The sequence below is a fragment of the Salvelinus alpinus genome, chromosome 13 (genome assembly GCF_045679555.1).
Source record: "Salvelinus alpinus chromosome 13, SLU_Salpinus.1, whole genome shotgun sequence".
Taxonomy (NCBI): Eukaryota; Metazoa; Chordata; class Actinopteri; order Salmoniformes; family Salmonidae; genus Salvelinus; species Salvelinus alpinus.
Window position 1 is genome coordinate 22,299,645 of NC_092098.1, and position 27,275 is coordinate 22,326,919.

Here is a 27,275-nt window from a genome sequence, read left to right on the forward strand (position 1 = left end):
CCCCCAATAAAGGAGTGATTCTGCAGGTGGTGACCACAGACCACTTCTCAGTTCCTATGCTTCCTGGCTGATGTTTTGGTCACTTTTGAATGCTGGCGGTGCTTTCACTCTAGTGGTAGCATGAGACGGAGTCTACAACCCACACAAGTGGCTCAGGTAGTGCAGCTCATCCAGGATGGCACATCAATGCGAGCTGTGGCATGAAGGTTTGCTGTGTCTGTCAGCGTAGTGTCCAGAGCATGGAGGCGCTACCAGGAGACAGGCCAGTACATCAGGAGACGTGGAGGAGGCCGTAGGAGGGCAACAACCCAGCAGCAGGACCGCTACCTCCGCCTTTGAGCAGGAGGAGCACTGCCAGAGCCCTGCAAAATGACCTCCATCAGGCCACAAATGTGCATGTGTCAGCATATGGTCTCACAAGGGCTCTGAGGATCTCATCTCGGTACCTAATGGCAGTCAGGCTACCTCTGGCGAGCACATGGAGGGCTGTGCGGCCCCACAAAGAAATGCCACCCCACACCATGACTGACCCACCGCCAAACCGGTCATGCTGGAGGATGTTGCAGGCAGCAGAACGTTCTCCACGGCGTCTACAGACTCTGTCACGTCTGTCACATGTGCTCATGTGCTCAGTGTGAACCTGCTTTCATCTGTGAAGAGCACAGGGCGCCAGTGGCGAATTTGCCAATATTGGTGTTCTCTGGCAAATGCCAAACGTCCTGCACGGTGTTGGGCTGTAAGCACAACCCCCACCTGTGGACGTCGGGCCCTCATACCACCCTCATGGAGTCTGTTTCTGACCGTTTGAGCAGACACATGCACATTTGTGGCCTGCTGGAGGTCATTTTGCAGGGCTCTGGCAGTGCTCCTCCTGCTCAAAGGCGGAGGTAGCGGTCCTGCTGCTGGGTTGTTGCCCTCCTATGGCCTCCTCCACGTCTCCTGATGTACTGGCCTGTCTCCTGGTAGCGCCTCCATGCTCTGGACACTACGCTGACAGACACAGCAAACCTTCTTGCCACAGCTCGCATTGATGTGCCATCCTGGATGAGCTGCACTACCTGAGCCACTTGTGTGGGTTGTAGACTCCGTCTCATGCTACCACTAGAGTGAGAGCACTGCCAGCATTCAAAAGTGACCAAAACATCAGCCAGGAAGCATAGGAACTGAGAAGTGGTCTGTGGTCACCACCTGCAGAATCAGTCCTTTATTGGGGGTGTCTTGCTAATTGCCTATAATTTCCACCTTGTGTCTATTCCATTTGCACAACAGCATGTGAAATTTATTGTCAATCAGTGTTGCTTCCTAAGTGGACAGTTTGATTTCACAGAAGTGTGATTGACTTGGAGTTACATTGTGTTGTTTAAGTGTTCCCTTTTTTTTTTTGAGCAGTGTAGTTTGATAGGCTAGTGTGAGAGAAGATGTTTTGTGGTCAACAGAAAGAGACTATGTCCCAGGGACCATATCTGCTCAAACAGTAATCAGCACAACATCAAAAGTCCAGGCTTTATTCAGCAAAAAAACTAAACAAATACAGTACAATGACAAAACCATAATAGGTTGTTATCGGAATGGAAAAAACAACTCTAAACTGTTACAAAAGTCAATCATTTACATTGATAACTATACAAAATATCTAATTAATTACACTTACTGAAAAGCATTTATCATAATTTATGTAATATAACAGAGTTCCCCAACTGGCAGCCCGCAGATGATTTTATTTGGTCCCCAAGTTTTCTGTGCAAAAATTATTATTTTCTTTTTTTGATTGTTGGACATAAAAGACTGAAAATGCCAGAAAATCAGCTCCAAGTGATTTTAATTAGGAAAATCTGTTCCAAAGTATTCCCACGGATAATAGAGCGATATGTGTGATCGTATACAAATGTAAGCAAGGTTTGAAATTATTATGTTTTAGTCAAATATTATATTTGTTTGGGCTTCTGGCAGTCAATTTGTAGTCTCCAAATTATTTGTAATTATGTTCCGGACCCCTGACCATCCACTCAAGAGAAAATTAGCCAGTGGCTAATATTAGTCGATGATCCCTGTAATATAATACAATTATAGAAAATAAATTGATAACAATATTGTCAGTAATACAAATATAAGTTACAGTATTACAGCATGTCTTGGCTTTGCAAGTTATTTATCATCCCTGTTCCCTAAGGCTCTCTAGTGTCATAACCATATAATATAAGAATAAGTCCTGAACTGTAGAAAATACACTGATAATTAACCAGTACGGTGATGGCACAGCTGGAAACTATCCCAGTGTGTGTGTGTGTGTGTGTGTGTGTGTGTGTGTGTGTGTGTGTGTGTGTGTGCACGCGCATGTGTTCACCAGACCATAGCAGTGCTCTCATGGCCAGCCTTCTGTTGCCACAGCGAGGCTTGTAGTGCTGTTGGAGAAAGATCCGTGGTCTCTTGGTAATACTCCCCCTTCCTCATCCCCTTTTGGCATCGGTAGCAGTGCAATGGCAGTACAGGGGCGTATGGTGGTATATTTGGGGTCATTTCCCCCCTCCTCCCCCTGTAGTGATGTTCGCGGTGGTGTTGGCCCAGGTGGGGAAGGTGTCCAGGTTGAACATGGCTCTACCCCAGCTGTTAATGGCCAGGGTGATGCACAGGATCCCGATGATGTTCATCACTATACCCGTTTTAGCCTGTAGGAGAGAGAGGGGGTTAGAGTTGAGGTGGTGGTAGGTTGAGGAGATGGAGGTGAGGGTGGATGAATAAGGTGTAAGGAGGAGGTTTAGGTTTCGGGTTGGGTGGCAGGGTGAAATATATATACATTTTTTTTATTTTTTTATTTCACCTTTATTTAACCAGGTAGGCTAGTTGAGAACAAGTTCTCATTTACAACTGCGACCTGGCCAAGATAAAGCAAAGCAGTGAGACACAAACAACAACACAGAGTTACACATGGAATAAACAAACATACAGTCAATAACACAATAGAGAAAAAAAAGTATATATACAGTGTGTGCAAATGAGGTAAGATATGGGAGGTAAGGCAATAAATAGGCCATAGTGGCGAAATAATTACAATTGAGCAATTAAACACTGGCGTGATAGATGTGCAGAAGATGAATGTGCAAGTAGAGATACTGGGGTGCAAAGGAGCAAAAAAATAAATAACAGTATGGGGATGAGGTAGTTGGATGGGCCATTTACAGGTGGGCTATGTACAGGTGCAGTGATCTGTAAGCTGCTCTGACAGGGGGTGACCAGTGAAATATAACTGCTGGAGCGCGTGCTACGGGTGGGTGCTGCTATGGTGACCAGTGAGCTGAGATAAGGCGGGGCTTTACCTAGCAAAGACTTATAGATGACCTGGAGCCAGTGGGTTTGGCGATGAATATGAAGCGAGGGCCAGTCAACGAGAGCATACAGGTCGCAGTGGTGGGTAGTATATGGGGCTTTGGTGACAAAACGGATAGCACTGTGGGAGACTGCATCCAATTTGCTGAGTAGAGTGTTGGAGGCTATTTTGTAAATGACATCGCTGAAGTCAAGGATCAGTAGGATAGTCAGTTTTACGAGGGTATGTTTGGCAGCATGAGTGAAGGATGCTTTGTTGCGAAGTAGGAAGCCAATTCTAGATTTAATTTTGAATTGGAGATGCTTAATGTGAGTCTGGAAGGAGAGTTTACAGTCAAACCAGACACCTAGGTATTTGTAGTTGTCCACATATTCTAAGTCAGAACCGACCAGAGTAGTAATGCTGGACCGGCGGGCAGGTGCGGGCAGCGAATGGTTGGAGAGCATGCATTTAGTTTTACTTGCATTTAAGAGCAGTTGGAGGCCACGGAAGAGAGTTGTATGGCATTGAAGCTCATCTGGAGGTTAGTTAACACAGTGTCCAAAAAAGGACCAGAAGTATACAGAATGGTGTCGTCTGTGCAGAGGTGGATCAGAGAATCACCAGCAGCACGAGCGACATCAGGGATGTATATAGAGAAAAGAGTCGGCCTGAGAATTGAACCCTGTGGCACTCCCATAGAGACTGGCAGAGGTCCGGACAACAGGCCCTCCGATTTGACTCTGTCTGAAAAGTACAGTAGGTACCTATGGTAGCCTATCTCTCACCATGTCTGACACCTTCAGGTATCCATAAGAGAACACGATGGCATTAGGAGGCGTGGCCACAGGCAGCATGAAGGCAAAAGATGCACTGAGGGTGCAGGGTACCATCACATACAGCGGGTTCAACCCTATGGACTGGGACTGCAATAGAACACACACATATTAACCAACACACACTCGTACTTACGTGCATACGAATGCATGCACATGAGCACACACAAGTAGTACTATCCTGTAATGTGGATGTGAATAGGATGAATAAGAGTGTGTTTGCATGTGGCTCTGTGTGCTGGATCAGTTATCAAAGCTTCTCTTCACTGAATCAACAGAGCTGAGAGCTCTACACAGTGCTGCTACAGTCTCACTGTCTGCTCTCTAATGTGACCTGTGTGTGTGTGTGTGTGTGTGTGTGTGTGTGTGTGTGTGTGTGTGTGTGTGTGTGTGTGTGTGTGTGTGTGTGTGTGTGTGTGTGTGTGTGTGTGTGTGTGTGTGTGTGTGTGTGTGTGTGAGAACCTCTTAAGTGATAGGCCTGGCTCAGATTCCCTATTGACCAGCTCTATTCAGTACATTCCAATTTCATCAAGAGGAAACTTGATCCCAGAATGAGGGTGCAGAGGGAGTGTCTGTGTGAGAGGGAGGGGGAGAAAGAGAGACTGTGTGTGTGTGTGTACCATGGAGGCGAGGATGGGCAGGAAGAGTGTAGCGGTAGCCACGTTGCTGGCACACTCAGTGAAGGTGGCGATGAGGAGACAGAGGATGACAGCGATGGCCCAGGGAGGGACGGAGCAGAGAGGCATCATCTGATCACCCAGCCACCGCGACAGACCAGACACCTAGATGGATACACACACACATATTGCAGCTTACACACACACACACACACACACACACACACACACACACACACACACACACACACACACACACACACACACACACACACACACACACACACACACACACACACACACACACACACACACACACACACACACACACACACACACACACACACACACACACACATACACACACACACACGCACCTCGCTGCCCTTAGCCAGTGCGAAGCCTCCTCCTAGCAGCAGTACAATGCTCCAGGGCATCTTCATCTGGGTCACCTGCCAGGTCAGCAGGGCAGGGGCGGGGCCGCGGGGGGGCTGGGGCTCTGACGGGAGTGGGCACACACATGTCAAGCATTGTCTACTGCAGAGGTTCACAAACTTTTTGGCCCCAGACCCCATTTTGATATCTGAAAATTCTCACAACCTAAACTATGTGAAAAAAGAAATATACTTAACAGCCAATGTTTACTTTATTTGCAGCTATGGCAGTCAAATGAATATTAGTCTGACATAATGTATCTTATCCCACCACTAATGAGATGGGTGTGCTTGATGCATGTTGGATCGGAGCTTCTCAAAGCCTGGGTCGACTGTGCACGCACACCTCATCTCTGCTGTCATATCCAACCTGGATCAATATTTGGTTTTAATGCAGACGAGAGCACTGAATCTGGCTTCACACAGATATAGCCTACCATGAGTTTTTGGTGCTTTCAAAGTCAAATCATGATGTCAGTGATCTTAAGGTTGGAAAGTCAGAGCTCTAGAAAGAGGCCAGAGTTCTCGAGTTGGAATTCTGAGTTGGAGTTTCAAAAAGGGTTTTCACAGTCGGAGCTCATGTCTTTCCGAGTTTTCAGTTGTTTTGAACACAGCATTAATGCTCAGAGGAAAAAGGCAAGGTATTCCCTTTGAGTCAGGAACCAAAACTCCTGTGTTGTGACCCGTGAATGCATTCGGTCACATGACAACTCGATCATTTGTATGATTTCACTTACCGGCATGTCAACTGAGCCAGGATCACAGTCAAACGGATTGGGAAGTAGGTCCCAAAGTGTTTTTCCAAGCATTGGAGGTGAGCAGTCATCACTCTTGTGGGACACTTACTGATGCTGTTTTCTGTTATTTTCTTTTCATTAGACAGAAAATCAACCAAACTCTACCATAAAGGCCTGATTGGTGGAGTGCTGCAGAGATGGTTGTCCTCGAAAGTCTCCCATCTCCACAGAGGAACTCTAGAGCTCTGTCAGAGTGACCATCGGGTTCTTGGTCACCTCCTTGACCAAGGCCCTTCTCCCCCAATTGCTCAGTTTGGACGGCTCTTGGAAGAGTCTTGGTGGTTCCAAACTTCTCCCATTTAAGAATGATTGAGGGCACTGTGTTCTTGGGGACATTCAATGCTGCAGAAATGTTTTGGTACCCTTCCCCAGATATGTGCCTCGACACAATCCTGTCTCGGAGCGCTACGGACAATTCCTTCGACCTCATGGCTTGGTTTATGCTGTGACATGCACTGTCAACTGTGGGACCTTTTATAGACAGTGCCTTTCCAAATCAAGCCCAATCAATCAAATTTACCACAGGTGGACTCCAATGAAGTTGTAGGAACATCTCAAGGATGATCAATGGAAACACGAGTTCAATTTCGAGTCGCATAGCAAGGGGTCTGAATACTAATGTAAATAAGGTATTTCTGTTTTATATTTGTAATACATTGGACATTTTTTTTAGAAAAACCTGTCTTTGCTTTGTCATTATGGGGTATTGTGTGTAGATTGCTGAGGATTTTTATTTATTTTATCAATTTTAGAATTTGGCTGTAACATAACATTTTTAAAAATTCAAGGGGTCTGAATACTTTCTGAAGGCACTGTATAATCTTTTGCCGCAAGTTGCTCTCGGTGTATCATACAATGCGTTTATATGGCAGAGGGAGACACATTCAAAACTAGACTGCAGAGGCCTGCCTACCGTCCCGCCATAGATGGAGCCTCATCTGTGCAAAAGCCTACCATTCGAATCTGTTTTTCATCAATATAGCTCCGCAGCACACTGAACATCCCCTGTGCTGTTTCATGCTCGGGAATCGTGAGACAGAACAATATGTCCTGACATGTAGCAAACAAAAGTCAATGCATCTTGGCCCTCACAGTTAACATCTATTTGGAGACCATAAGCTGGGGAGTCGTTCAGTCAGAGCATTCATTTTTGGTTTAACAGTGTTATCTGACAAAGGTATTGATGTGAGTTTTGGTGCCTCCCCACACATTGTTATCACCATATCAATTGTGGCTGGTAATATCAAAGTCTCTGCAATAGTGTGTGCTGTCATAGCGTAGCGGGCCTAGTCATTCACAGTGGGAATGATTCAAGTGTAACGGTCAAGTGCGACCTTTTCCCATGATTTAAGGGCTCGCTCTCGTTGAATTTGATATTATTTTGTCAGGCTTTTGGAAATTCTCCCGCGACTCCATTTTCATATCAGGAGCCCTAGTTTGGGAACCACTGGTCTACAGTGTATGTGTGTTGTGTGTGTGTTTATGAATGCGTGTGTGTGTATCACCTGTGTCAAATCTCTGTGTTCTCCAGAAGCAGAGGTAGCGGGGGGGCTCAGAGGGCAAGACGAACAGCAGCATGGCAACAAACACTGCCACTGTGGCATCAGTTACAAACCTGGAGAGGGAGAGGTGGAGGGTTTAGGAGAGGATGGTTAGCGGTTAGGTGTTAGACTGTGTGGGGTTAGGGGGCAGCAGGGTAGGGGAATACAGGGGTTAGGAGTTGGGTAAAGGTGCAGAGGGAGGCCGGGGAGGGGCCCTCCAATCCTTTTTTGAACACTAACTAATTCTTACCCAATGGCAATGTAATGACAGAGGTGATTGACGTAAAGGACAGAGCATGTTTGATGACCTTAGCCCCAGTTTGATCCAGGATTCTGTTAGAATCAATACCTGTTTCCATGGTGATGTGCCCATTCATAAATTGACAGATGTCACATATGCCCCATGTGTTAGGCAGGTCACATGACCAGATAAGAGAGAAGGGCATTTCCATGTAAAGGACCCATGTGCACCAACATGCATGTAAAGTTCATAGGAGCATGTCACATTGCGTGTCAAATGAAAGCTAACAGTCTATATTTTTGAGAAATTAAGGCATATATACATTTTTATACTACCTATCCCGTTCAGCTCATAGCAGATTTGTTTTATCTTTCTGTCATCTGGTGGTCAAAGCAAGACTATGAAAACAGTCTCGACAACCCCTCCCCACTCTCACTCTGTTTCTCTGCCGTTCTCTCTCTCTCTCTCTCTCTCCAGGTAATGCCACCTCTCCTGGCTCTTACTGACACCTACCATGACACCCTACCACCTACCCTATTTCCATTTACTTTATCAAGCATCCTCACCCACTGAGCACCGACCGACACCCGACGTTCATGGATGTTGAAAAGGAGTTGAAATTTGGTCAGTCCTCCCTGTCCGGACCAGATCTGAAACAATTCTAGAATTCTAGAGAAAAGTACTGTATACTACAGTAGAGCACACACGCGTAGAGTACAGTATAATGTACTGTTGGACTCTACTGTGTTGTACTGTGATATCCAAACTTGTGAAACAGATGTTTAGATTGTTTCAGGATTTGGTCTGGTCCAACCAAATGTGGTCTTGTTTGAGGGCGGAGCTCTTTACAATCAAAGCCAGTGTGTAGAATAATAAGGAAGGGGGATACCTCGTCAGTTGTACAACTGAATGCACTCAACTGAAATGTGTCTTCCTCATTTAACCCAACCCCTCTGAATCAGAGAGGTGCAAAGGGCTGCCATAATTGACATCTTTGGCGCCCGGGGAATAGTGGGTTAGCTGCCTTGCTCAGGGGCAGAACGACAGATTTTTACCTAGTCAGCTTGGGGATTCGATCCAGCAGCCTTTCGGTTACTGGCCCAACACTCTAACCACTAGGCTACCTATTTTTTTTATTTATTTAAACATTTTACTTTATTTAACTAGGCAAGTCAGTAATACCCAAAAATGCAAAAAATATTATATAATTATATCCATAATTATGAATTCCTGTATAGTACAGATCATGGACCCATGATGTAATTCCGTTACTGAAATTGTCACCTACTATAGTTCAATAACCATTTTATAATTTCTAACTCCAGGTGTCATGTCATAGCTGACACCCCATTATTTCTGCAGGAGTCTTTGAATCTTAATTCGGAGCAGACATTTAAAGGGGCAATATACAGAAATCGCTCCACCATTTCTCAGTTTATTTGACCAAACAAGCAATGTATTGTATAGAGAATCATTGTACCATCTAAACCGCTGTGAAATATATTTTCAATAACCAAAAATACTGTATTTTCAGCTTTTTGAAGTTGGTGTACAAAAGCGAACGTAAAAGAGACAAAAATTAAACTTAAGAACGGGAAGCATAGAAAAGCACACATAGAACAGATCTACCGCTTCTTAGACTTCCTTTCAATGAGATTGACAAATCTATAACTCACATTCTATGTGAATTTGGTGGGGTCGCCCAAAAAGTTTTTGGAAATGGTGGTCGCATAAAAAGCTGAGGGAGAGTTTACCGTAATTCTGTTACCAAACTTTGCATTTGCACAGGTCTTCCAGTAAATGTGTTTTTGTGAAATTTTCTGTGTAAATTGTACAAAGTAGTCTTTGAAATCAATTATTTTTGTTTGGCATACATTTGAAAGTTAATCTGAGTCAAAGCGTAATTCCGTTATCGTGGAATTGCCCAGAATGTAGTGTGTGCCTCTCCTGCCCATCGATCTGTTTGTCATAAAGAAGTGTGCTTTTGTCTCTCATTCACTCTAGTGAGATCACGTTTCCCGGACTCTGTGTGCTGGTTACAGCGTATGTGTGTGCAGGTGAGAGTGTGTGTACGTGTACACGTGTGTGTTCCTGTGTGTCAAAGTTCAGAACACGTGTATTGATGCAACACAGATGGTTTACTCTCTGAACGACATATTTTGTCCGTCTGTGTTTGTTTTATCCTGTTCCCCGTGTCCTGACATTTGGTCTAATGGAAGGTTCTGTGACTAAAGACAACTCAGGTCACCTATCCTTCAGATCAGATCAGGCTGGTGTTACTGTGCATGTTTCTGCATATTTCCACTTGCTAGTGTGTGTCTGTGTGGTTGAGTGTGTATGGTGTGTACAGTATTTCACTGTGGCGTGTGCTACATACGGTGCGTTGGCATTGAAGACGTGGGTTGCCCATCCATCGATGAAGCCTGGGCTTCGTGTGAACCAAAGCACCACCAGCAGGATGAAGAGCCCCAGGACACTCAGCTCTCCATAAGACATGGGCCCCAGACGACGATGCTCCTCACGGATCAAATCATATGCCGCAAACTCCTTCTCTGACTGCACAGCACCACAGCCCCACGTACGCTTCAGACTGGAGAGGAGGAGTGGGAGACAGGGAGACAGGGGTGAGAGAAAGAGAGACTTAGTGAGAGAGAGATTATTTACAATAATAAGTCAGATAAGAAGCAGAGTGAGTGAGAGAGACATTACCCCTATTTTGCCTATGCAAACCTTTACATATATCATGTCATGGTTGAACTGAGAGGGAGGAGAGAGTAGAGTTAAAATAATGCACTGTGATGCTCTGGCCAGGTCACTCACTTGAAGCCGATGAAGACGAGCTGGAGCCAGAGCCAGGCCAGCGTCAGCATCAGCAGCATGGTGGGGAAGGCAAAGGCGAACCATGAGGCAAAGTTAATGACGTCACCGTTCTGAGGGAAGAGTCTGACAGTGGGCTTCTATTAACAACATAACTTCTCAAAAATGTTAAACATCAAATGTCAGTTGATCAACATGATGTGTTCAGAACCCCATATCTATGTTTATAGCGACGGGATATACTCTACATACACTAACATATGTGAGGTGTGTGTCTGTGAGAGGTACATATGTGTGTATCTGTGTGTATGCGTGTGTGTGGTACATACTGGCTCATCTGCCCTGTGAGGACGAGGTTGGGTCCGGTGCCAGTTAGAGTGGCAGTGCCGCCGATGCTGGCAGCGTAACACACACACAACGTCAGGCCTTTACACAGCTTCATCCTCTCCTTCTCCTCTTCCTCCCCAACCTGCGCCTCTGCTTCAGTCCCTTCCTCCAAGACCATGGACACCATCACTGTATACAGAGAGGAAGGAGGAGAAAATAGCACTATATATTGGAGAAGTTTGGGAATCAGGACTACCAAGAGGTCATGGCCAAAGTTGTTAACTAGGCAGGCTATAGTTTTCCTGTTGCCTATAGACATTTAGCCTATGTCTATAATTGTCTGAAATCGCCATTTAACTGTGTTATGGTGTGTCGGTGAAAGAGCAGTGCTCCAGCCTCACCCAGACCCCAGCCCCCTGCCCTGGCCTCTGCCCCCAGCCCCCTGCCCTGGCCTCTGCCCCCAGCCCCCTGCCCTGGCCTCTGCCCCCAGCCCTGGCCTCTGCCCCCAGCCCCCTGCCCTGGCCTCTGCCCCCAGCCCCCTGCCCTGGCCTCTGCCCCCAGCCCTGGCCTCTGCCCCCAGCCCCCTGCCCTGGCCTCTGCCCCCAGCCCCCTGCCCTGGCCTCTGCCCCCAGCCCCCTGCCCTGGCCTCTGCCCCCAGCCCCCAGCCCCCTGCCCTGGCCTCTGCCCCCAGCCCCCTGCCCTGGCCTCTGCCCCCAGCCCAGCCCCCTGCCCTGGCCTCTGCCCCCAGCCCCCTGCCCTGGCCTCTGCCCCCAGCCCCCTGCCCTGGCCTCTGCCCCCAGCCCAGTGCCCTGCACCTCACCTGGCTTCCCATCAGTCAGAGAGTTGTCCTGAGGAACGGGTTTCTCTGGGGAGTCCAGTTTATCTTTTGAGGCTAGTTTCTCCAGTGGGATGTGATTGTCCTGGATCATAAGTGTGTCCTGTGGGGTCGAACTGTTCTCCAGTTTTTCCTCAGGAGTCGTACCATTCTCCTGGCTCTGAGGGGTGGGCAGAGGGTTCTCCCCCTTTCGTGGGCTGTTGAGCTGCTCCAGGACGGCCTGGACAATGGGGACCATCATAGCTGTGGTGGCTGTGTTACTGATCCACATGGACAGGAAGGCTGTCACACCCATGAACCCTAGCATCAGACTGGTGGGAACAGCGGAGGAGGGGAGGGTGTATCAGAGTCAGAAAAGAAAATAGGAAGTGGAGAAGGAGGAAAGCATGCTAGGCTTTAGCTCAGTGGGCTGACAATCTTGATTTGATACTTGAACAACTGATAGACAGACACCTGTGATTTGCTACTCACAGGGCAGGCCGCATCCCCACAACGAGTAGAACTCTGAGGGCGATGCGCTTGTGAAGATTCCACTTCTCCACGGCAACAGCCATCATTAGCCCGCCAACAAACAGCATGTTGGTGTCCTTCAGGTACTGCATACACACCTGATACACACACGTGAGAGATTGTCTTTGAGTGTGAGTATGTGTGCGCGTGTGTGTGAGTGTGTGTGAGGGAAGCGTACCTGCTTGGACTCCATGATGCCAAACAGAGGGAAGAGGACAGCGGGCAGGAGAGCAGTCACAGCCAGCGGCAGTACCTCAGTACACCAGTACACTGCCATCAGGGCTATCACATAGGCACAGCCTGCCTCCTGCAGCACACACATTTACAATACTTGATTTAGATCCATATAGCTGTACAGAGAACCCAAATATTCTAGAGGTCAAAAGGACAAACACCCACACACACAGAAAAGAACTGAAGCACATGAAAACACGGTGTTCTGTGTGTCTGGTAGTGCCATTGTATCAATATTGATCTGTGATGTGAATTTGTGAATCTCAAGTAATGTAAACTTGAACTTTAACACCCTATGGTGTGATGAGGACATGTTCCTTAGTCTTCAATGCCCTGGCACTGAAACACTGAGCTTACAAGAATATAAGACCTCCTGGGGCAGGTTTTATGTCACTCTCACAAGAGTAGACTACTAAGTAGGTCTAATACCTAAAATTGGTCTACTGTCTGTCAGTACAGCAGGAGAAAGCATGGTCAGGTGACAATAACACACTCTCTCCGAAACCAAAGTCTTTGCAATGTGTATTTTTCTGATATATTAATATTTATATTTAAAGGGTCCAGCTGGGCCTTCTACTTTAGTTACATAGGGATGGTACATGCTGTGGAGACCCCTGAGATCCAGTTGCCAGGGTTACCCGGTCAATCAGTGTGGGATCTGGGATGTTTTTTCAGATTCTACATATCTCTATGGATACTTCTGGGAATCACCGACTATATCAACACTGACGGATGGTTATCATGGTTCATCAGCACTGGGTACAGAAATGGTCAGATTAATACTGCAATTGAGAAAATTCTAAACAAAATGAGACATGACCTTTTTCAAGGTCAGTCTCGCAAAAAGAAGCATTCTTGCGTTCTAACTACCCGCTATTCAAAGTGCTCTGAACAAATTAAGGGAATCGTTCACAAACATTGGCACATTCTAAGATCCGATGATGATAGTATCGGTAATGTGTCTTCAGACCTTCCCATGGTCGTATTCTCGCGGGGCAGAAACCTCAGAGATCAGTTGGTAAACTCTGATTTACCACCCCAAGATATCCCTGCACAACGTGTATTTGCGCCCCTACTGGATGGAAACTACAAATGTAATGGCTGTGCTCAATGCAATGGCACTTATAAATGCAGATCCTTCAAACACCCCCAAACAGGGAAACAGATCCCAATCAAAGGTGTTATCACGTGCTCCACTAAGGCAGTTATTTATATTATAACTTCTCCATGAGGTAAAAATGATGTGGGTAAAACAAAGCGTGAAATAAAAGTACGTATCTCGGAGCATCGTAGCACCATTAGGTGCAAAAACTTACCCAGTTGCTGCCCACTTTTTGGAAGCAAACCACTCGATTTCGTCTCTACGTTATATTGGCATCGAACATTTCACCCTCCCTAGGAGAGGGGGTGACCTCGACAATGTATTGTTAAAACGAGAGGCTGCCTGGATCTTTAATTTAAAGACCCTTGCTCCCTTCGGTCTCAACGTAGACTTTAATCTGAAGCCATTCTTGTGATTATTGTGATTTTGCTATTGTAAATGTTTGTAGGCTTATGTAGCCAAATTGTATCTATGATCGTACGCTATCCATTTATGTTTTTTTGTATGCTATTTTAATATATGAGAATTAACCAATGATATCAGGCCACACCCGGCCATGATTACAGACACCTGTGTGTGTCTTTTGACACTATATAAATGAGTCATGCTGCAGTGTTTGTCATTATACCCTGATGAAGACAGCTTGTCTGTTGAAACGTTGGACATCAAATTTTTGCATCTGAGCTCCTAGAGTGTGCATGTCACGCCCTGACCGTAGAGAGCTTTTTATGTCTCTATTTTGGTTTGGTCAGGGTGTGATTTGGGTGGGCATTCTATGTTATTTTTTCTATGATTTGTATTTCTGTGTGTTTGGCCGGGTGTGGTTCTCAATCAGAGGCAGCTGTCTATCGTTGTCTCTGATTGAGAACCATACTTAGGTTGCCTTTTCCCACCTGTCTGTGTGGGTAGTTGTCTATGTGTTGTTGCCTGTCAGCACTCAATTTTGTATAGCTTCACGGTTCGTTTGTTATTTTGTTAGTTTGTTTAGTGTTCGTTCTTTAAATAAATTAGTATGTACGCATCCCACGCTGCGCCTTGGTCTCCTCTCTTTGATGACCGTGACAGAACTACCCACCACCAAAAGACCAAGCAGCGTGGTAAGATGGAGCAGCGTTTTTTGAAGAGTTGGACATGGGAGGAAATCCTGGACGGCAAGGGACCCTGGGCACAGACGGGAGAATATCGCCGTCCTTCAGAGGAGCTGGAAGCAGCTAAGGCGGAGCGGCGACGCTACGAGGAGTTGGCTCAAAGAGGCGTGCACGAGAGGCAGCCCCAGATTTTTTTGGGGGGGTGGCACAAGGGGAGTGTGGCAGAGTCAGGTTGGAGACCTGAGCCAACTCCCCGTGCTTACCGTGGCGAGCATGTGACTGGTCAGGCCCCGTGCTATGGGGTGATGTGCACGGTGTCCCCAGTGCGCACTCATAGCCCGGTGCGCTATATTCCAGCTCTTCGCATCTGCCGGGCTATGGTGAGCATCCAGCCAGGAAGGATTGTGCCAGCCCTGCTCTCCAGACCTCCAATACGTCTCTACGGCCCAGGATATCCTGCGCCGGCTCTGCGCACTGTGTCTCCAGTGCGTCTGCACAGCCCAGTGCGTCCTGTGCCTGCGCCCCGCACGTGCAGGGCCAAAGTCACCATCCAGCCAGGATGGGTTGTGCAGGCTCTTAGCTCGAGACCTCCAGTGCACCTCCACGGCCCAGTGTATCCGGTGCCTGTGCTAAGAACTAATCCTCCTGCATGTCTCCCCAGCCTGGTGAGTCCTGTGCCTGCTTCTACAGCCAGGCCTCCTGTGTGTCTCTCCACTCCAGTGATGATCCATGGCACGAAGCCTCCAGTGATGATCCATGGCAAGAAGCCTCCAGTGATGATCCATGGCACGAAGCCTCCAGTGATGATCCATGGCACGAAGCCTCCAGTGGTGATCCATGGCACAAAGCCTTCAGTGATGATCCATGGCACGAAGCCTCCAGTGATGATCCATGGCACGAAGCCTCCAGTGATGATCCATGGCACGAAGCCTCCAGTGATGATCCATGGCACGAAGCCTCCAGGGGTGAGACATGGCACGAAGCCTCCAACGAGGGTCTCCAGTCCGGAGCATCCAACGACGGTCTCCAGCCCGGAACCTCCAGAGACGGCCTCCAGCCCGGAGCCTCCCGAGACGGCCTCCAGCCCGGAGCCTCCCGAGACGGCCTCCAGCCCGGAGCCTCCCGAGACGGCCTCCAGCCCGGAGCCTCCCGAGACGGCCTCCAGCCCGGAGCCTCCCGAGACGGCCTCCAGCCCGGAGCCTCCAGAGTCGCCCTCCAGTCCGGAGCTTCCAGCGACGCCCTCCAGTCCGGAGCTTCCAGCGACGCCCTTCAGTCCGGAGCTTCCAGCGGCGCCCTTCAGTCCGGAGCTTCCAGAGGCGCCCTTCAATCCGGAGCTTCCAGAGGCGCCCTTCAATCCGGAGCTTCCAGAGGCGCCCTTCAGTCCGGAGCTTCCAGAGGCGCCCTTCAGTCCGGAGCTTCCAGAGGCGCCCTTCAGTCCGGAGCTTCCAGAGGCGCCCTTCAGTCCGGATCTTCCAGAGGCGCCCTTCAGTCCGGAGCTTCCAGAGGCGCCCTTCAGTCCGGAGCTTCCAGAGGCGCCCTTCAATTCGGAGCTTCCAGAGGCGCCCTTCAGTCCGGAGCTTCCAGAGGCGCCCTTCAGTCCGGAACTTCCAGAGGCGCCCTTCAGTCCGGAGCTTCCAGAGGCGCCCTTCAGTCCGGAGCTTCCAGAGGCGCCCTTCAGTCCGGATCCTCCAGAGGCGCCCTTCAGTCCGGAGCCTCCAGAGGCGCCCTTCAGTCCGGAGCCTCCAGAGGCGCCCTTCAGTCCGGAGCCTCCAGAGGCGCCCTTCAGTCCGGAGCCTCCAGAGGCGCCCTTCAGTCCGGAGCTTCCAGAGACACCCTCCAGTCCGGAGCTCCCAACAAGGGTCCCCAGTCCGGACCCCACAACGAGGGTCCCCAAACCGGGGTCCGCTACGAGGGTCCCCGCTCTAGAGGTGCCACCTAAGTGGGCCAAGCCAGAGGTGGAGCGGGGTCTACGTCCCGCACCAGAGCCGCCACCGCGGTGAAATGCCCACCCAAACCCTCCCCTATAGGTTCAGGTTTTGCGGCCGGAGTCCGCACCTTTGGGGGGGGACTGTCACGCCCTGACCGTAGAGAGCTTTTTATGTCTCTATTTTGGTTTGGTCAGGGTGTGATTTGGGTGGGCATTCTATGTAATTTTTTCTATGATTTGTATTTCTGTGTGTTTGGCCGGGTGTGGTTCTCAATCAGTGGCAGCTGTCTATCGTTGTCTGATTGAGAACCATACTTAGGTTGCCTTTTCCCACCTGTCTGTGTGGGTAGTTGTCTATGTGTTGTTGCCTGTCAGCACTCATTTTTGTATAGCTTCACGGTTCGTTTGTTATTTTGTTAGTTTGTTTAGTGTTCGTTCTTTAAATAAATTAGTATATACGCATCCCACGCTGCGCCTTGGTCTCCTCTCTTTGACGGCCGTGACAGTGTGACTCTCCTTAATTTTTTTAAGCATTCCACTCTGCTAGCCAGCACCTCGCCTAAATAGGTGTGCGTTTCTTTCGCGTCTAGGTTTTAGTATTTTAACCTGTGTGTCATGTCTGGTGGGGATAGACAAAAATCAATATGCGCACGATGACGCACGAGGAGGCACACAGATGCAAGCGCGGAGCCGGTTGGGTCAGCATGTTAAAGAGCGGAATTTCCATTTTCTGAATTTCCAGAATAAACGAAGTTCATCTCGTACAAGACCGAGTCAATGGCTCTGGAGAAGTCGCAATCAGACGGCGGTGACGGCGAGGCGCCGGTGAGACACCTTGAATGGAGAGTGAACTGTGCTGCCTGCCACTGGAGGACCTGCTCATCTCCCCTTGTTGACAAACCCCCTCTCCCTGCTCAAGCTATGTGGATCCATCTTGACGGTCTCCCCATCTTTTGGAGGCTTGAAACACCCAAAACGTTCAACTCTAGGTGACAATTGTTGTAGTCCAGACCTACTCTCTGTTCTGTAACTACATCTTTCATTTGATGATTGTTTATTTTTATTTTCAAGACTTTGAGATTTTTTCTGTAATGAAAAGCGCTATAGAAGCTGAATAAATTATAATTGTTATTATTATGAGTCTGAGAGAAAATATTTGCAGTTTTAAAGCAAATTTCCTGTAATAAAAAAAATCATATTTTTTGACGTGTTCATATGCTATCGGGGGCCCGACCTCCTAGGGGGACCCCAATGCCCCCCACCCCTTGGGTGCTACGCCAGTGTGTGCGTGGGGAAATTAGAACTATAGCAATACATGTTTACGCCAAAATCAGCATGCGTCAGGTGCACAAAATAATTCTGATTTAATTTATGAAATATCTAACAAGACGATAGACTACTAGTAGGCTGCTAGTGAAATATTTAAAATCATCATTCAGATAGCCTACTCTTTGTGTAGAAAGCAGAAAGAGTAGGCCTAGATGGGGTCAAGAGGAGGTAGGGACCCCTGGAATAAGTCTATTCGACAACTTTGGCGCATACCGTGGTTCCGATCAGCAGAGGTAGTGGGAGGAGGAGGAACGGAGTGCAGAACAGAATCACCCCATCCTTGAACATCCACATCGCCTGGAGCGAGGACACCATCCTCTCCCGGTCAGAGAATACAGAGAATTACAGTTGCGCACGTCTGGACTCACTCCGGGAAGAAAGCAAAAATGATGAGGGAAAGGGTGAGCGAACTCAGATACCTCCAGCTTTACACTGGGTACAGGACTGCACATGACATCTTTCTCTCTCTCGCTCCCTCTCTCTCTCTATGTTTTTGTGTGTGTGTGTGTGTGAGACAGAGAGTCAACACTTTTGTGTGGCATTCATACTTAAATATTAACTTCTTTAATGTGTTTACTCACACACTGTAGTCCTGGTGCAAGTTTATCTTAAACTCTTAGAAAAATAAATGTTTGAAAAGTCATATTGTGCACTTAACTTTATAAAACTTAATTTACATTTTTAAGATTTAATTTGAATCTGCTCATTGATGCAGCTTTGTTAGGATTTATCACAATTGTTGAATCTCTCACAAGAAAGTGACATATTAAGACTAGAAGGCAGTGATTTGACATATTATTAGCAGGCAGTGATTTGTTTTGGACACCCATGTAATTCAAATCCTGTCATATCACATTGGAGTTTGGAGGGCAGGGTGAGAGAGAGAGCGAGAGAAGGTATAAACTGAGAGCGACATAAGGGGACAGATAGATGGGATTTCCTTTGAACAGCAGTGGGTGCTGGAAAACCAACCTGTCTTTGGGAGTAAAGTTACACTCCCCATAACACACACACACACACACACACACACACACACACACACACACACACACACACACACACACACACACACACACACACACACACACACACACACACACACACACACACACACACACACACACACACACACACACACACACACACACACACACACAAACAATTTGACTTCAGATCCTACACTGCCACCGTATGGCAATTTCTTTGTTTACTTACACTCAGTCCTTAACATGATACCTCCCTTCAAATAGCCCAGATGTTCTGAGAAATTAGAGTTAAAACACAGAAATGCACAAATATGAAATCTGATTATTTTGCTTAAATTTGATTGGAACATGGAGGACCACTTGCAGGTCATTCTTCATACAACATATGTGGGGGCCAATCATCTTCCTTTCCTGCGTTCCAGGACCAGGGTTTACATTTGAAAAAGGCTACATCCAGGCTACTTGTTCTGTGCAGCCAGCTATTGATTGCAAGTAAAGGTCAAAAATCAGTTATGCAGACAGTCTATGCTTCTCCTACCTGTATACATAACACAATCCATCGGCTCGTGAGGTAAGGTGGGGGCTGTGAATGGGGTCCTTTTATGCTTCCCTAATGGGAGGCAGTAAACAAACAGTCACTGCAAAACACCCCAAAGGGGCTGAGCAGGTGATGCCCTGATTCACAGGTGCATTTTGGGTTTGCAATGGTAGTGCCAAGTTCTTGCATCGGTGTAGGGCTGGAATGGGGCAGTCCATGCAAGAAAAACAATATCTCCCACCGCCTACTCTATTTTACCTAAAGGGCTAGAGACAGTGGACTAGAATTATGCCAAAAAATCATGTTATATCAACTCTGATTCATATAGAAACGTTCTACAGTGCTTATTCTGGGTTTCCTCCATTAGGGCCAATAGAGGGAGCCACAGTGCTGTAATGCTAAAGGTCATACATGTGTTAATGTTGTAACATATCAGCTGTCATGGTCACAGCCACTTCAGTGGGCAGACATTTGAAAGTTGACACTATCGTAGAGCTATCTGTGAGGGTTTCCAAACTCTTTCTAGGAAAATGTGTTTGTAGGTCAGCAAAAATAATATCACAATCCAAACGGCAACCCCCATCCTCCTCTGAGAAAAATATAGAGGTCCTTACTAGACGGTAGATATTAAGATTCTGATGGACATTTAAAAAATGCATATTTCATCCTCCCTAAGGGATACCACTGATCTGATGAGAGCAGAAAGGTGAACATATTGTGCTACTGGCAACTTTTACATTTATTACACCTGTTAAATGTTTCAGATGAGTGACATTTCTATGGAATGAGGGGAGAAAGGCTCTTTTAAAGGCAGGTTTGACCTGTGGGTCACATATCTACATATTTACATTTTCTGGTTGTGTAGTGGCTCTGCTGAATCAATTCAGAGTTGAACATTAACTGGGCAATGAGGGGGCTGACAGTGTAGAGTACTGGGCACTACAGGATCCAGCTAGGGTAACACTCACCGTGCCTGTCTGACTCTCTATCTGTCTTTATCCTAATCCTATTTGCCTATATCACCTATCCCCTGACCAAACATCGGCTGGGTAAGTTTTCTCCACCTCGATTCACTTGGAAGGGATAGTATCTGATGTTGGGCAGTCAGTAGGTTTTTTGACACAGTGCATGAAACCATATAATTCTAGTATAGTAAGTGCTCTTTATTTAAAGCATGATTTGGAACATGATTTAGATGTATGGCTGTAGCTATTAGTTTACTAGTGATATAATAATAGCACAAACTGTTTAAAATCAAATTGAATCTTAAAAAAAGACAAAAGAGCCCTTTGTAAATTTAAATGTACACTCAAATCACCAATCAAGACATCACTACTACCACTATTTCTACTACGTCTATGAATGCTAGTGATTCCAAGCAGAGTCATATACATATATATATATATATATAAACACGAATACTACCATTGCATCCATAGAGAACCCATTGCAGTCGTGAGGCCAGTGTTTGCTGTTTGTGGACTTTAGCAGTGAAACAGAAACCTTTGGCCCTCTGACAAACAGTTGATCCCAGAGCAAAACACCACACATCTCTGCAGTGTAGAACCAGGCCTAAAGCAATACCACACTGACTACTAGCCAAGCATGCTTTTGATTGGCTCTCATTTCCTCTCAACCTATCAGTGTTTGCTGGTGTTGCCATGTCCAGCAACAATATGTACTCTTTTATTGCTCTGTAAAAGTGAGGGGTTCAGTAATTCTTATGCATTGATAATCACTGTTATTGAATCTTAAATATTTAAGTTATTGGCTGTGTTCTAGAGGATCAAAACCGTAATGGATCATGGGCAAATTGTGACTGACTGACTGATCTACAAATAATAATGAGTAGTTATTTATGATGCAAGGTTTTTTGTCGGCAGTCGCTTGTACTGTCGAATGCAATGTCGAACAAGCCCATAGTGACAGGGTAGGAACCATAGTTTCGGTCCATGTTTCCCAGGGGACTCTAATTGGTGTTAAACATGTGAAATGTATAAAAGCAGAGATACTGTACAGTATATGATGACGAGACGGTCTTGTTTCCGCCCTAACAATGGGCGTTGTTGTCCCAAAGGTGGGAAGGCATATGGTCTGCTTATCGCTGTATTCCCAAGTACACAGATTTTAACGGGAGTGGACCCTCTCGCTTCGCCTCTTCCTCTCTGATAAAAGCACCCCATAGTCCTTTTCAGGGGTGTATTTATTACGGAAACCCTTTACCGTTTAAAAACCAAACGAAAGCAAACAGAGCAAACGGAACAAAACGGGGAGGGACCTACCTATATTTGTCCAATAGAAACTCCTGTTTTTGTTGCAAAACATTTTCCCTTTAGAGTAAATAGTTTCTGTTGCAAAACATTTTGCAACAGACTAAACGTTTTGCATCAGAATCCATTGGGAGAATCCCAATTGGATTGCTCGCCTCCTCTCCTCCAGCTGGAGAGAGGAAACAAATGCGTTTTTATTAAATGAGACTCCATTTCTACTCTTTCGCGTCACCAGGCAAATTACATTTACAGGGATGGAATCCTAAAATAAATGTGTAAAGTGATAAAAACTAATTTAGCTTTTAAAGATAAAAGGATAAGTGGCATATTGTTTTCTAAAAGTGTGCATGCTTTACTCCTTTGAGAAGAAAACAGCTGATTCAAAGGGGGGTGGTGTATTTTAAAACACTTCCGTGCTACCTGCTGTGAGGATACTCCTGTACATCCTCTGTCGAAGTAGGTGATCGAAGAGGGGCGCAGACACTTGTTTTCGCCTATTAAAGAATTCAAAGAGGACAGACTTTTGCCCAATTGACAATCTCCCAGAGTGTTTGCACAGACTGTGCAGCGTGGTTGCTGTCTAGTTTTATTTCTATGAGAAACCATTTTGTGAACATGCTCATGCTGTCTGTGAAGAAATGTTTGGGGTGTGGTCCATTGTTCTGAAAAGTTGTTTCCAGTTGATTTGTGTTGGGAGAGGCTTTGCTCGCTTCTGGGTCCAAGCACTGTTGCTAGCGCCCCTTGTCACTGTTTTTTGGTCACTGTGTGTAGCCTAACTAGGTCAATACAGTCCTGTGAAATCTAGTTGGGTGAAATCACTGTTGCACTTTAGAAGGAACTGAGATCTAACAAGCCTTTTGTGTTCATGTCAAAGTATTTTATATGTGTATCTATTTCTAAACAAGCAAACCTTAGTCATTTAATAAACTTTTTACATCTGCCTCAGACTATTTCCCTTAAATGGTCCTAGATAGAACCTGTATCTTTGAATATATGTTATAAGTTTCTTTGTTCTGTATTGCAGGCTAGCTGTTGGGATATGAAGCTGCATCTGCCTGTACTCCTGCTGCTCTGCCTCTGTTGGCTGGGACTGACTGTAAGAGGGCCAACCATAACCTCACCCCAAACACATCAACCTTCCTTAAATATCTAACCATAAATTAGAAAAGTATTGACTACAAGGCTTTTAAAGCACCCTAACCCTACCCTAGTTTCTACAGTCCAACCCTAGTGTCTCTCTCTCTCTCTCTCTCTCTCTCTCAGGATGAGACTGGTACGGTAGCTACTGAGGACCACTCTTGCAGGGAGCAGGTGTTCAGCCAGGAGGCCCGGTGGTCAGTAGGGGGTGCTGTAGAGAGACTGGGCAGGCAGCTACTGGACAGCCTGCAGACAGGGCCAGAGCAGCCCAACGTCATCATATCACCCCTCAGCGTGGCCCTTGCACTAGCACAGCTCACACTGGGTGAGGCGCGTGTGTGTGTGTGTGTGAGAGAGAGAGAGACATGTATAATGTCAATAGTGAGTATGTACCTGTGAGATTGTAAGTGTATGCCTGTGTCTGCTTATGACTGTTATTAACTTTTGTCTCAAATAATTAATGTAATCAAAACATGGTCATTGCCTCCTTGTGATGCCCCTATCAGGAGCTCGTAACGAGACACAGAAGTTGCTGCTAAGTTCTCTACACGCCCACACCGTGCCCTGCTACCATGAATCCCTGGGCAGCCTGCTCCAACACCTCACCAACACCTCCCTACAGGTGGCCACACGCATGTACCTGCGCCCAGGTGAGTGTGTGTGTGTGTTTGTGTTTATGTGTATATTTCAGTGTTGCAGCTCTGTGCCAGAAAATGGCAGTCTACTGACATAATTATAAAGCAAACCCATTCTAACTGCCTTTGTTAATGCAGTAAAGGTCTGACAATGTTTTGGACTCTTTTGGTGTATATTTATATGTGTTATATATTTGTTTCTCTCTTTCTCTCTCAGAGTTTGAGGTGTACCAGTCCTTTGTTGCAGAATCCGTGCGTAGCTACAAATCAGAGCCTGCCCCCTTGATCTCAGTGGAAGATGTCAACCAATGGGTGGAAGACACCACCAAAGGTCACATGACCAATTTCCTGCCCAGTATTCCGCATGATGTGGTGCTCATGCTTATCAATGCTGTGCATTTCAAAGGTAAGCCCTTTCACTCCTTGTTTAAAATAACGTATTTGAAACTGTATACAAGTGTCTACTTTTTACAATTGTGTGGCTTGTTCTCCTGTTGTCACTGGTAGGTGAGTGGGAGGCTCGCTTCGATCCTCAGCTCACACAGAAGGATGTCTTCTACCTGGACAATAAGAACTTTGTCCATGTAGACATGATGCGGTCAGCCAAGTATCCACTGAGCCTGTTAGAAGACGGGGAGCTTGGGGCTCAGGTGAGCTGGGCCAGCTGTATGTGTTCTGTCGTCTGCTTCTGTCTCCATCCTCCCTTTCTATCTTTTCACACACAACACTTTCTACTGGAGACTTGTTTTGAAAAGTCCTTGCTGTTGAAACGTAGACAGTAAAACGTATTGTTCTCTCTACCACTCTCTCACCTCCATTCTCTTTCTCTCAATCTCTCTACAGTGCAGTTGGTGCAGTCTCCCTCTCTAAAATGTTTCTCTCCACCCCCTTCTGTGTTTGCAGGTTGCACGTTTTCCATTTAAGGGAAACACCAGCTTTCTGGTAGTTATGCCGTTGCCAGGAAGAGGAAACGTGTCATCGCTGGTGGCCAAGCTGAATATCTCTGACCTGTACAGACGTCTACCTCAGGAGAGGACCATGCAGGTCCAACTGCCCAAGTTCACCCTGCAGTACCGCCAAGAGCTACAGGAGGCGCTGACCAGCATGGGTGAGGACAGAAGTAGTGTCAGAAATGACCTAGGGCAACAGCACTAGGTCTGGGAATCATGTCTGATTCTCTTGGCCAATTCTGAGAAGGTGATTTTCGAGACAGACAACTCTCCCAACAAATCACTTGTTTTGGTAGGTGGGGTTTAAAAAGAATCCCCTCAGAAATATGACGGACACACACAATGTGGATGCAGATAGCTAGGGTAATTTTAGCCACAGCCAGTCAGTGGTTTTAAGCTTGTAATGCTAACGTCATGGCGCATGCAAACTACTCACTTGTGAAATACACTCATTGAAAATATCCTCCTCCAGCTCCATCTAGCTAGCTACAGCTCCGCTCTTTCCTCTCTGCCAAACTGACGTTGGTCCTAGTACAGACGTGTATGCTGGAACATTGGTACGTTCTGGGAGGCAACCCACCTGTCTAGAAACTAGCACAGAAAGTTAAATAGTTTTGGCCAGGAGTTTTTCCTCTGTCAGATCATGTGGTCTGGAAAAACTTGAGTCATAGTTTAAGCCCTAGTCATAGTTTAAGTGAGCTATAAATGGACAGGCAGGGCCAGCCCTAGCCTTTTGGGGGCCCTAAGCATGAGCTATCTAGTGTCTGCTTGCTGGCTGAACCAGTCTCCAATCAATCCAGATTAAATGAAAGGCAGGGATGCTACCGTATGGCCAGTCAAACAAGCTTGGACTAGGCTGCTCGCTGGAACAAGTTCGCTCAGATGATCGAGCATGGTTTGCCATAGTAGCCAGTAGCTAACGAGAGCAGAATGATTTTCAGAATTAGGAACTAGTGTTAGGTGGATGGGCAAAATCTTGATTTTTAGAGATGAGTTCCACGCCATCTACAAGAGAGATCGGTTAAGGGACGTACATCACGTAGGAGTGAATCCTTCTGATGTGAGACAATGGGGCCCACCTACCTCGCGGGCAAAACATTATAGTGGTCCCCTTCTTGACGGCGAAGAGAACATTTTAGGTTTAAAGTACATTTTCAGCAATTCCACACATTTTGCCCTGGGGTGGAGAGAAAATTTTGCAATTTTGTAACAAATTTCATGCAATTTTATTCGTTTTGCCATGTGGCTGAGAGACATTTGTGCAGTTTAAATTAAATTTCCTGTAATTCTACAAATTTTTATTTATGCCATGTTAATATGATATCTGATTGAGAGTGACTAACAAAATCAATGGGGGCCCCCTGGAGTTCAGGGCCCCTGGGCATGTGCCCTGCGTGCCCTGTCGGTATACAGCCATGATTACTACAAGTTTAGATAGCTGACTAATTTACCAACCTAAAAATGATTAGCTGACATGTATAATTGAGTGACTGACCTATCAAGCAATAAACTGCTGAGGCACAACTACATTTAGAAATAGCACGTTGTGTATTCTACTATTCTGTCAATTAAAATCTCTCTTATCTCTCTCTCTCAGGTCTGGGCTCTTTGTTCTCTAGTCCTAATCTGTCCGGTGTCTCAGAGGTTCCTCTGCAGGTGTCCAGCATGCGTCACGCCTGCGGGGTGGAGTTGAGTGAGGAAGGGGCCGAAGCATCTGCAGCCACCTCCATCACCATCATGCGCTCTGTTCCCATCTTTTCTGTAAACTCCCCCTTCCTGTTTGCCCTGGTAGACCACGCCTCCCTCGCTCCAATCTTCCTGGGCACCGTCACTAACCCAGCCCCTGACGCCAGCCCCATGCAGATCGACAGTCCCCTTGGGGATGATCCCAATGGCAACAGGACCCAAAGTGACAGCTCTCATAGCAACAGCAATGTACAGAACGATGGTCCCCATAGTAACAACAACGTACAGAGCGACAGTCCCCATAACAGTAACAACGTACAGAGTGACCAGCCACAAAGTGAGAGAATGCAGTGTGGCGTCCCTGTCGGGGGGGAGGAGCAACAACAGCCACTGAATGAAGTAGAGGGAAACCCCAACGCCCAAGTGGAGGGGCAAGGATCCAGTTCCTGTGCCAATCCCTCTCTTACAGTTCCTTCCTAAACCAACACTGATGCCCAGCTTGCCCCAACCCATCTCTCACTGTTCTGTCCTGAGCAACACTGCCCGACCAGCCGGTCCCATATGGAGCCCAGCCCTCACATAGCAAAACCCTATCCCAATCTATTGACACAGTTCCCAGTCCAGAATCAACCCCAGCCCCTACCCCTAGACACCTGACAACTTCTCACAGTCCCTCCCCTCCCCAGTGAATGCCCCTGATTACAACCCAATGATTTAGGAGAGACCATGGACCTGTCCTATACTATAGTGTGTGCAGATTAACACTCAATTGTGATGCTATTTTTACACTTGGCTGTGCACTGTCTGTCTTACAGTATTTGTTGTGTTTTGTTGTGATGTCTTACTTTGTCATTTGGATGATTCCCACCTCTGGTATTGATTAAAGAAATGAAGTCTCAACGTTTTAGTGAATGGTGGATGTGATCATGTGAATGAGCAGGACTGGATTTTTTATATAACAACAGGGGAGTCTATTTCATTTTCAATGGATTTAGATTTAGGCTTATACCTCACAACCTATAATTTAACTATTTTCTCCAGCACATTCATGCAATTAAAAACGGACTTATTTAAGATTTGTTATAACATTTCAGGTCAATTGCTTGCGCGTCAAATTTAACATACCACCGTTCA

The 27,275-nt window shown here is 46.6% G+C and overlaps 2 protein-coding genes across 3 annotated transcripts; one reads left to right on the forward strand and one right to left on the reverse strand.

Moving 5' to 3' along the window:
* Nucleotides 1–1,491: 1,491 nt before the first annotated feature.
* Nucleotides 1,492–18,290, reverse strand: LOC139537393 (Na(+)/citrate cotransporter-like). The gene is made up of 12 exons (XM_071338627.1): nucleotides 18,153–18,290; nucleotides 12,438–12,566; nucleotides 12,221–12,357; nucleotides 11,735–12,060; nucleotides 10,917–11,103; nucleotides 10,591–10,713; nucleotides 10,148–10,360; nucleotides 7,494–7,603; nucleotides 5,135–5,256; nucleotides 4,761–4,922; nucleotides 4,093–4,230; nucleotides 1,492–2,666 (listed from the first exon to the last, which is right to left on the reverse strand). Exons 1-12 carry the CDS (start codon nucleotides 18,252–18,254, stop codon nucleotides 2,514–2,516), a joined length of 1,902 nt encoding a protein of 633 aa, XP_071194728.1. The 5' UTR covers nucleotides 18,255–18,290; the 3' UTR covers nucleotides 1,492–2,513.
* Nucleotides 18,202–27,041, forward strand: LOC139537394 (alpha-2-antiplasmin-like). Of its 2 annotated transcripts, none has more exons than XM_071338628.1 (8): nucleotides 18,202–18,340; nucleotides 22,758–22,829; nucleotides 22,997–23,195; nucleotides 23,377–23,520; nucleotides 23,723–23,911; nucleotides 24,013–24,155; nucleotides 24,409–24,613; nucleotides 26,053–27,041. In XM_071338628.1, the coding sequence occupies exons 1-8, from the start codon at nucleotides 18,326–18,328 to the stop codon at nucleotides 26,619–26,621; spliced, it is 1,536 nt and encodes a 511-aa protein (XP_071194729.1). In that variant the 5' UTR covers nucleotides 18,202–18,325; the 3' UTR covers nucleotides 26,622–27,041. The 2 variants fall into 2 exon arrangements, with proteins under 2 accessions (XP_071194729.1, XP_071194730.1); XM_071338629.1 differs by lacking the exon at nucleotides 18,202–18,340 and adding an exon at nucleotides 20,359–20,512.
* Nucleotides 27,042–27,275: the final 234 nt, after the last annotated feature.